At 40.6% G+C, this 11,324-nt stretch overlaps 1 protein-coding gene across 4 annotated transcripts in view; it reads right to left on the bottom strand.

Moving 5' to 3' along the window:
* The window catches only part of LOC143135392 (NACHT, LRR and PYD domains-containing protein 12-like), a 270,809-nt gene that overhangs the window by 152,457 nt on the left and 107,028 nt on the right, over positions 1–11,324 (bottom strand). For 3 of the 4 annotated variants that reach the window (XM_076296074.1, XM_076296079.1, XM_076296085.1), the window contains exons 11-12: positions 10,182–10,352; positions 499–669 (exon numbers count right to left, since the gene is read on the bottom strand). The exons of the other annotated variant lie outside the window; for it this stretch is intronic. In XM_076296074.1, the coding sequence (XP_076152189.1) occupies positions 499–669; positions 10,182–10,352 (342 nt within the window). The remainder of the gene's footprint in view (positions 1–498; positions 670–10,181; positions 10,353–11,324) is intronic. 4 annotated transcript variants of the gene reach the window in all.

Here is an 11,324-nt window from a genome sequence, read left to right as displayed (position 1 = left end):
GATATCTATTGAATTAGTACACATTTGTTTTTACAGTTGTCAAAATTTTACTGAAAAAACTTCCTATCAGCACTATATCTATTCAGCACCTAAATGACATTGTTGGCCAATGGACTTTAAGAATAGGCATTATTATTAATAGTTCTAAAAATGATAGAAAATATCAATAGACTACAGAACTGCTCCAGTGCTCTAAATAAATGTTCAGGCACCATGTAAAACACACTGTACTTGGCCTCTGGCCTCGTGCCTGATTGCAAATAACAGCCATGGTGATATCTGCTACCGATGCCACTCTCACTCGTGCCATATTACTTTATTGTAACATAATGTGTCACGGACTAGACCAATCCAGAAACAGATTTTTAAACTCTAAGCATAAGCAATAAGGTTCAGCATGTTCAATGCTACTTTTTGGTGCTGACCAATTGATGTTATATTGTCATGTTTTTTTTCCCTAATCAGGAAATCTAAGATGATAATAAAATGTATACCCACCTTAATGTGTGTATTTTGCAGTTAAAACTGGACAGTCCTTTTGAGAGAAGCTGAACTCCATAATCCCCCAGATCATTGTCACTCAAGTCCAGCTGTAGTAGGGAGTTTGGTGATTGTAGAACTGAAGCAACAATCTCACAGGATTTATCTGTGAGTTTACAGTCAGCAAATCTGCAACAACATTTGACAGAATTATGACAGAACTCAACATATCACTATGCAAGGTTACTTTGAATAAAATAGACTAAATTTAGTGAAATGCTCAGAAAATGGTACCAGTGTAAACAGTTGATGCTGCATTTAGATTTGCTGATTATTAGTGAGGACTAGAGTCCTTCTGCAGTAACAGGACACATACGGTAGCCTAATTGTAAACAACACTAGAATTACATTAGAAGCACATTTACTCCTGGGTTTCCCGCTTTTCGTTGATTATGGTATCTGCCAATCAAATGTACTGTTGTTCTAGTGTATGGAGACACTACAGTAGGAAATGTATTTTGTTATTTAAAAGTTTTTTGAATAAAGTTTTTTGCTTAAGTCTGTAAATCAAATGTTCTGTTCTGTGTGGATGTGTGGAAAATCCAGACCCTGGTAATCTAGAAAAATTAAGGGTCACGAACAATGTAATGGCCCAACTCCAGGGGCGGCAACAAGCATGCATTTAAAAATCTCACTGCACGCAATTGGATAACACTAGGCCATGTTTACTCTGAATGATTTCGGACTTTGACGCAATCGGATAACACTACGACCAATGTGTACTGTCCTCCAACTTTGCAGCACTGTCTTCATCAGTTGAGCTGGTTCCCCGGAATGCAAGGGGAACAGCGCAGCGCAGTGCAATTGAGCCCATCAGGTCAGGTCACTCATCCATCCCATCCGACCGACAGACTTTACGATAACGTTAGTGATGGCCGTTCAAACGAGTGTCTTTCAAGAAAAATACTCCTTGTTAACTAGTCTACGTGTTAGGTTTAGTCTACGTTGACTGTTCCACTAGGTCGCTAAAAGAATGTGTAAAACAAACTGTAGGCTACAGTACCTTTCAGGCGACACACAAACACAACACACCTCTTAGCAGGGCCAGCAGCGGAGACTGGTCACTGGTGGGCAGGGAACACGCGAGGCGACCGTTGCCCTGAGAATCGCTGTTGAGTTGGGAAGGTTGGCTGCGCGTGCGATGAGCTTCCAGGCTAACGGTTTCCACTCGAGGCTTTTCCAATGTCCACCAAGTTGTAACGTTAACGTTAACTTAGTCTCACTATGGCAGACACTCCCTCTTCTCTACTTTCCCGATCGACAGTAAACAGCTCCCAAGACGTTTGTACCGGAATGTGTTAATACTCTCTTGCTGATCTAGTTAGCACTAGCACTTAGCTACCGCTTTAGTCACCAAATGACTAGCTGCTAACATCCAGCTACTACGGCTAACCTCCGCAATGTCTACTCAACAGACTCATACTGAAAATAATACGTGACAATCGACCTCAGTGACTGTACGACCTAACTTTACTACAGTAGACTGAACTGTTATGACAGCTTGTAGCCTTTTTAGTAACTTTTTCATCCCACTGTCAAAACCGTGTAGCTTCATGTCTTCTCTGTTTTCCAACTGTCCCGGTTGCTAGGCAGCGACTGCGAGTGCGACGTCACCCAAACCCCACGGGTTTCCGTTTACCAACAAAACTAGATGCGTGCGCAGCCGTGGGGCAGAAGACGCTTGGTGGCCGTCCACAACGTTATAAACTTAATAGTCGGCTGCTGTAAGCTACAATCAGATTTTTTTGATGATCCAGGCAGCACGTTTTCTTCTCTCTCCTTCATTTTACAGTCTAATTTTTACTGACTAGAACGGCTCGGGGTCAAAGATCATATGGAATCGATTAATCTGCACTAATTTTTTTAATCAGTTATTTTTTCTCAAATTAATTAATCGAAATTAATCAGTTATTTTGACAGCCCTAGTATTGCGACATCAGAAGCAAGTCAAATTTGTAGTTTCTTATGTCTCATTCCATCGAACTACAGATCCGCTACCCGATCTGGCAAACTTGCATAGTGCGGTTATAGCCGATAGAGGGTCGCGAAGAGAATGCAGAAGTGCCGTTCACCCTGTTACGAGTCGATGATTTTGGAAACAATATTTTAATGTACAAAAAAATCTTTGGTGTTGCTTTAACAGAATAATATCTCAGTCAGGGTAATATCCACAAATTGTTGTAAACACATTGTTGCTGCGCAAATTTACATTTTGGTATGCTACGTTTCAGCGTTAATCTCATCTAATGAGATGGATGCGCGCTATGCGCGGAACACAGCAAGTCCATTCTTGGTTTAATTGTGGAGACGGCCACACGGAGATCATCCTCCACAGTTAGACGCGATCTGTATTTGTTTTTAATATATGTCAGTGCAAAGAACGGCGTCAGTACGTCCATCGCGGCCTTGGATAGCTGTGGATATTCCCTCTCGACTGAAATCCAGAACTCAGCAAGCGTGTTGGAATTAAAATCTGTCTTTAAAGTGCGGTCACAAGACAGCTCAACCAGTGCGTCCTCCATGCCGGCTGACAGATGACTTGCGGTGGTTACAGTGAATGGTGATCTTATCCAGTCATAATTTTTCAGAATTTTATTTTTTCCAAATTTATTTGATTTATGGAAATCATTTCGCGACCCACCCCTGTCCCGCGACCCCCACTTTGGGAACCCCTGATTTATCCCATTACATAAAACATAAATCAACTCAGTTACATAACACATGCACAGGCGATATGCTAAAAGTCTGCTAAGAAGCAGAGGGCATAGCCTCAGAGACTGATCTGCAGCACTTGTCAGCATAGCCTATAAAACTATGGCAGGCTGCACTGCATCCTGGGTTCAAATGCCTAAATAGCCTATTCTAAACTAACATGATGCACATTCCATTTCTGTGAATGAACATAATTTTTCTTTTCATGCACATCATGTGCATCGAGAAGTTCACTGTTCATTGTTGCAGTGAGATTCCATTCTATAGAGCCCTCCGAAAAAAATCATCACACCTTGAAAGGGCTTCAATGAATTTATATTAACAGGGACACCATGTCACCATGCTGATTATATTGCTAATTATAACAACAGTGTGCAGGGGCTGATATTGTACGCCTATCTTGCCAGTGGCAGGGGGGTTGCTGTCATCACCCCACATTTCATGAAGTGTTGTGAAGTTAGGGATTAGGGATTTCAATTAGTACCCACCAGGGCCGGAGTGGGGCCACTTTTCAGCCCGGGAGTTTCACGCCCAAAACCGGCCCACTTTTTTAGTGGTGGTGGAAATTAGATAAATAAAGCAACATTTCAGCTCTTATCCTGTAGTTTTTTATTAGTAGACTACCAATATTCCACTATTCCACAAGGGTAGGTTGATAAGGTTGATAACAAAAACAGGAAGGAAGAAATAAAGCATTTGAAATGTATCCCACAATTCCACTAAGAGGCATATTGAACTATTGTTTACATGTTTTTTTTTGCATGGGTCAGCTATCATGTTGTTGTTTGGTGATTTGCTCCTTTACTACACCCACTTCTGAGCAAACAAGGCATATAGGTTAATCATGTAGCTACTGCTGTCATATACAGTTCTTTCTTACATAAAATAACTTTAATTCATATGGTTAACACTATTGTCCCTGTAGTCATAGCTAATTTCGGGCTGATCATTTTCAGCGGGGGACTGGCTGATCTGCTGCTCAGAGGCTACTTTTGTTTTTAGGCCTAGACTACTGCATACAGATCAAGCTTGAGTTTTGTAATCAATATTTGCATGCTATTTGCAAAGTCTATGAATCGCCATATTGGATGATACAAAAAGGCTAATATTTTAATTAATTTAATATGTTGCTTGTGAATAGGTTGCCAATGCTACAACGTCCATAGCCCATTATCCCAATAATTACGTCGCTATCATCATGGCTATCTCTCTTTACCAGTTGCCACTTATGTTTGTCTTCTTCAAAAAAAATCTGGAAGCTTGGCACATTTGGCAGCATTTTCCTCCAATACTTTTCGTCTTTTTTACTTGGCCTTTTCAGTCCCTCAAGGCCTCTTTCTACCATCCATCCTCCCTGACGTTTATCACTACGGTAGGGCCGGCCCGGCTGGTATCTAAACATTTTAGAAAAGACGGGCTATATGGACCCAACCAAAACTCTTGGGAGGGGAGAACAACCAATGCAGAGGCTGCGGTGTTAGGCATAGAATGCGAACGTGTGTAGTGTGACGCCCCAGCTGGTCAGTGCTTGTCGCGCTTCCTGCTCTTTGTCTGTGTTGGCTCTGCTGCTGTTCTTTGTGTGGCCTACAGGGGGAGCTCTGCAGAATGGCGTGGGCTAATTGCGCCAGCGATTAGGGCAGGATATAAGCGGGTCCCAGGAGCCTGCTTCGATCTCTCTCGCTCTCTCGCTCTCTCTCCACTTCCGCTGACTGCCAGAGTTGCGGGGTGCTGTCGTTGCGGCCGGGCGGGCTGCGCCCTGTTCGTTTCTTTTGGTATCGCACTTCATTTATTTAATAAATATCTTCTTAATTTTGAGCAGCGTGTGGTCTCCCCTTTTATGTTATGTTTGCCTTGAGCCGGGCAGGCACAACAGTAGCAAACTTTAAAAGAAGATAGATTAACGTGGAAAATGTCAATATTTTTCTTTCGACCGTCCCAAAAGTGAAGCGGCCCACGGGAAATTCTCCCGATTACCCACTCCGGGCCTGGTACCCACTGTAAAATATCAAATTAGTCCTTTCAGTATACTAAGTCCTTCCTTAGTATTTTCAGTGTAATTTTACTATTAAGGTCTTTGATCATTGTAAGGGCCCTCTATTATGCTAGGCTATATCGTTTTCAAGACAACAGGCTACCCATATCTGGGAAAATATGATGTGATCAGACATGCATATATATATATATATATATATATATATATATATATATATATATATATATATATATATATATATATATATATATATATATATATATATATATTATGTCAGCCTTTATGTCAAGTGAAAATACTTTGTGTCTCATGATTGTTGCATTCATGTCACCTGAAGCATGCTGGTAGAAATATCTATTCAAAAGCACAGTTGATCTGTGCATGCCATGATCAACTTTTGATTCTTTGATATAGAAGGCAGGTTCTTTATTTTGGGCTGCTATTAGGCTACATTAGAATTTCAGCCCAAAGTTGGATACCATGTAGAAAGTTGCTGCAATTTTAAAACTCGGGAACGAGAACAGCTACTGTACAATAGAATGCTTTATATTGTCGTGTTCGATAAGGTCTACTGTTTATCCTGATAGCCTATATGATTTACCATGCATTGAGTTTGTGAGATATACCACCGACAGTAATGGGTGGAGATGGACGAAGCGCTGTGTGCTGTGAATCTAAATATGATGAAATGTCATGTATGCCCAACGTTAATTTTCGCGTGAACCATTTTTCACAGCACCTAGCCGCTAATATCATTGGAATGCTACGGTTCCGCTCTTTAGTTTGACATCTTGATTTATGTGAGATAAGTACTCCGTGAGCTATTCAGCAGAGAATAATGGATGTGAATTTGGACGCATATATTATTACTATATATTTTTAGGGGGCTTTTGATCATCTTAGGGTGGCTTCAGCCCCCCCAAAATAGGTCTAACCAGAGCCATACAGATAGAGAGTTGCGACATCTCCACTGACGCTAATGTTCAATTTTTTTTTCAACAATGGCGGCTAATGGAAGGCTCAAATAGTTCCCAGAAGTTAACAATTAATAATAGCAGCAGTGCAGTTACAGCAGTATTGACTGTTTGTAGCCAACATTTCAGACTCAGATTTACATTATTGGCTCATCCAAATAATAATAATAACAGTGATAACAGTAATAGTAGTAAAGTAATAGTATTAATAACCTAATTATAATAACTATTTATGTATCGACTATGACAGCTTTTCTGCTGCTCAGTTTTTATCAGTTCCTTATCAAATAAATTAAGAGGCTGAAGCCCAATAAATTTGCCACACATAATAACCTAATACAAGATAAACCTTGCCTATCCCATTTCAATTCAATTAGGCAGCACTAGGCTACACCACGAACAAGCTGTCATTACGTTTTTGGGTTTGTAGCCTACAACTTTTATGACGTGACGTGTCTTGGGCATTTAGCTTATCTTCATGTCAACATAGTTGTAACGTTATGCGCAATGCTCATCTAGGCTATGGAAGTGGTTTAATTTTAAAAAGGGCAGCAAAAGTGGGATAAAGTGCAACTGCTAACCCCAAAACAGTTCCTCCATAACTGTGGATTTAATCGTTTGATACGTGGGTAACTTTCTACGGAGCCCCCCTGGGGACAGGGTGGGCAATATTTTTAGACCGCACTTTTTGCGTTCCCACGCAATAGTTTTTGCGTTCCCACGCAATACTTTTGCGTTCCCTCGCAATAGTTTTTGCGTTCCCACGCAATACTTTTGCGTTCCCTCGCAATAGTTTTTGTGTTCCCTCGCAATAGTTTTGGTGTTAAGAAAACCTTTTTCTTCCTCTGGTATGTTGGGGGCTTTGTACGCAGATCGATCCCATTCACGTAAGAGGCGCGCTGTCATAGGCTTGGCTAGGCTATTGGTCCAGGCTGGCCCCGGATAAAGCGCACGGCATCTTCTAGGCTATTTGAGTTTCTTAAAGCTGAGCTGTGCTATTGTTCAATACATGATTTCATAGCAGGCCAAATATAAAATAAATTTTATATATAGCCTAGATATCTGTTTTTATTAGATGATCAGATGATTTAAAGTTATTTGTAATATGTCATGTTTCATGTTTTTGCAATGTTTCATACAGTGATGCAGGTCTACTGCAGTGAATAGGCTAAATACAACTTTGATCATTTTTATAGCCTACTACTGTATAGTTAACTTTGGCCTTGGTGCCCTGACATGTGGCCTTTGTGCCCCCCACCAAATATGCCCAACTGAAGGCCAAGTGGCCTTGTCCCCAGAATGGTGAAATTCCAAGCCTGTGAGGCATATAGCCCTAGGCTTCACGTGGATTGGGAGACAGACTGCCCAAAGCCACAGTGCGTGGTCTGCAGTGAGATGCTATCTAACCATTCTAATGTGGTTCTCCACACTGTTTGTTTTTTTAGCATGAGAGCTCATAGACCAGTTGCACATTTTGATTTTGTTATCATGTAGGGCGGCTAATTAAACACGATGCCTGGAATGCGTCAATAGAATGTGTTACTTTTTTATGTGTTGGATGGTGGGGGTACGCGAGCCGAGTCAGGATGTAGAAGGTGGTCCGCGGGGGAAAAAGTTTGGGAACCGCTGTTCTAGTGCATCATATCTCCGCCGAAACAGACCGTTTTTCTTTAAAATACGCTTCAGAGTCTTCAAGCACATAACCACATTGTGTCTCACCGCCAAAGCCTCCAGCATATTTTTGTATGTGAGCCCCATGTTAAAGTAAAACTTAATCAAGTTGAGGTTATCCATGATGTGCGAACCAACGGACCTGTGTGTCTCCTACGCCTGACTGGGAATACAGAGCCCTGCAATAGCCCACTCCAAACTATTGCGAGGGAACGCAAAAGTATTGCGAGGGAACGCAAAAACTATTGTGAGGGAACGCAAAAGTATTGCGTGGGAACGCAAAAGTATTGCGAGGGAACGCAAAAAGTATTGCCTGGGAACGCAAAAGTGCGGTCTAAAAATATTGCCCACCCTGTCCCCAGGGGGGCTCCGTAACTTTCAGTGGACTAAACACATAAAAGGTAAGATTTTATCACAAAGCTAACTGGTTTGTTAAATATGGCGAAGCGTATTTAAAGCCAACTTTGTACTTGCAGCAGTGAAGCTGAGTTTGTTGTTAACATTGTTGGTAACGTAAACGTTTCTTCAGTTAGGAGTAGGGCTGTTTTTTTTTAAATTATTATTTTGCATTCATTTTCATTGGCAAAAGCTAGCCTAATATGCATGAGAACCTAGATTTGAGGGAGCTGCAGCTGTTAGCATCAGCACGGTCATAGTAACACAGCAGGACACACTAGCCCAGTGATGAAGGATCGTGTAAAATCCCCATCCCCAGAAAGTTTCAAACCAAGCTTGCGCTCATATGATGCATGATCACTGATCAAATTGCTATTTTCTGACACGATGCACAACCATTCCCAGGTGCTCACCTGTCTGAATAAGCTCTTTAGCCTAGCATCTTAATGCTGTTCACAGCACGGTGAATGACAAACGATGACTAAATGCTGTTCATGTTTATGAGTTCATAGCCTGGTTATTTATCGAAGGACTTACATGTCACGTTTTATATTTTATTATGATCACTCGCATTACCATGGGGTTAGTGTGTAGGTAATGCCATGGTTAACTTAACATGCCCACCATTACACTGGAGTTAAAAAACTTTTTTTTTATTCTCCCGCGACGATAGGCTCATTAGCTCAGCTCAGTATCCAACAAGGCTACCAGAGAAAAGGCTGGGGAGAAAACTCAAAACAAGTTAATGTTAGACTAGCTGTGTTACAGTTTCTAGTTGCAAAATCAAAATTTCACTGGAGCTCCATGCCCTTTTGTAGGCTACAGTCTCAAAAAAACTGTTTACAGCTTTTCGAGTTACGTACAAGGTCATTTTTTTTTATAACGATAACGTTAATTTAGATACACTTGGGTGGGTGCAAAGCGTTTTCTAAAGAATCTCCCGTCTTGGTTTTGTACAGAAATGAGGCCTAATATTAAGTGACACATACGTAAAAGGGAGAAAAAAAGATCACTTTCCGATATTTAGCAGGCTATGATATAAAGTCTGGAATTTAATTTAATATTGTTGTAATAGTAGGATAACAAGACAGTTTACACAATAAATACACTGTGTTATAAATACTGTATATCAATGCATTTATTGACTGTCAATTACCCAAAATCGTGTCTCTGTCGATCATTGAACAGTAGCCTATTTAATGCATTCTAATCCATTGTCAATCACTTCCGGGAACTTTTTGAAGTTTACATGAACCACGTGACCTTAACGAATTTTGAACACCCATTGTCGCAACTCTCTTTCTATAAGGCTCTGGGTCTAACGACGTCCTTGTGTGAAATGATGGTTAGGTGGTGGGGAAAGCTGCCTGTGGTGGAGTTCTCACTCTTGAAAACCTGGGAAAGTCTGATGTAACATAAATTCTTTGTGACTTTGGCATATAGGCCTAATGAGACATATCTCATATACAATATCATACATTGTGTCAGCCTTTTCTGCTTGTCATTCTACTTATGACTTCGCTGACATCGGAACCCTATAAAAAGCCATTATTTAATTGGTCAGGAACTCTATTGCATACGAAATTTCACATCAAACGAGACAGTTTCAAATTATTATTTTTTTTATTATTGCATTTTTTTTTTTTTCATTTTAATTTCGTCCTCAGTGAGTACAGACTAATTAGAATAACTGTGTTTATTAACCTGCTTATTTTTGTGTGAATTTCATCCGAAAAATTGGACTTGGTGTGGACAGGCCTTAAGACACATAAAACACCAACCAAACCATAATGTGCCACACTAGTCCTAATAGATAGATAGATACTTTATTGATCGATCCCCAGGGGAAATTCAAGATAATAATAATCCTTTACAAAGACATGTCTAACACCAACCTTAATGTCTGCAGTTTGAAGTTAGGGCTAGACAGTCCCTTAGAGAGAAGCTGAACTCCAGAATCCCCCAGGTCATTGTGACTTAGGTCCAGCTCTGTCAGGGAGTTTGGTGACTGTAGAACAGCAGCCACAATTCCACAGGACTTCTCTGAGAGTTTGCATTCAGCAAGTCTGCATAACAACACAAATAAAGACAAAATATTGCAGAGATGGATAAATGTAAGGGATACAATGTGCCCTGATAAATCAACACAATCAAGTGATCACATACATTCACAGTAAACATATGTATAACACATACACACACAGTAGACATATGTATGCATGCATGCACATGCACACACACAGGCACACCCACAAGGACATGCACGCACACACACACACACAAACATGTACATGCACACAATTCAAGAATTTCTCAGAATTATGAACAGGCAAGATGGGGGTGGGGTTGTATAAAATGTATTTTACATGTGAAATCTATGAACTAATCATGTTTTTGGTACTTGTTGTCTAGCAGATACCAGAATTGAGTGTGCATAATGCAATTCAGTGAAACGGTTAGAATCATATAATAATAATAATAATAATAATAATAATAATAATAATAATAAGTTTACTTTATATAGCACCTTTCTCAAACCCAAGGTCGCTTAACATAGTAGGAAGGCAGGGAAACACAATAACAAACAAACAAACAATACAATAGAGACAAAGGCAGGGAAACACAATAACAAACAAACAAAACAATACAACAAAGACAAGTTATCTGTATGGAACTATGTGTTGGGTGTGGAGGAGAAGTGATCATTAAACAGAAAGGTCTTGAGATGTGCTCTGAAGAAAGGAAGAGAAGGACAGGCACGAAGGGGTATATATATGCCTTTCACCTTTTGTTTTTAGCCAGCAGCCAGACCAGCAGATACCCTGACTTTGCTGAATTACTGAAGCTAAGCAGGCTTAGTAAGTACTTGGATAAGAAACCTCCTTGCAAGAGTAGGTTCCTGCTGGAAGTGGTGTTGGTGGCTGGCCAGTAGGTGGCACTCTTCCCTGTGGCCAAAAGCCACCAAACAAATATCAATCCCAATGTCCTATTGCAGTGACAGGGACACTGTACTGCAGGAGACGTTTTCCTTTGCATGA

This window comes from Alosa pseudoharengus, unplaced genomic scaffold, assembly GCF_046254945.1.
Source record: "Alosa pseudoharengus isolate Yale_2024_CS ecotype anadromous, Long Island Sound unplaced genomic scaffold, YU_APseudo_1.1 YU_APseudo_1.1_scf_1, whole genome shotgun sequence".
Taxonomy (NCBI): Eukaryota; Metazoa; Chordata; class Actinopteri; order Clupeiformes; family Clupeidae; genus Alosa; species Alosa pseudoharengus.
The sequence above is the reverse complement of the archived record's forward strand: the minus strand, read 5'-3'. Positions and strand labels throughout refer to the sequence as shown.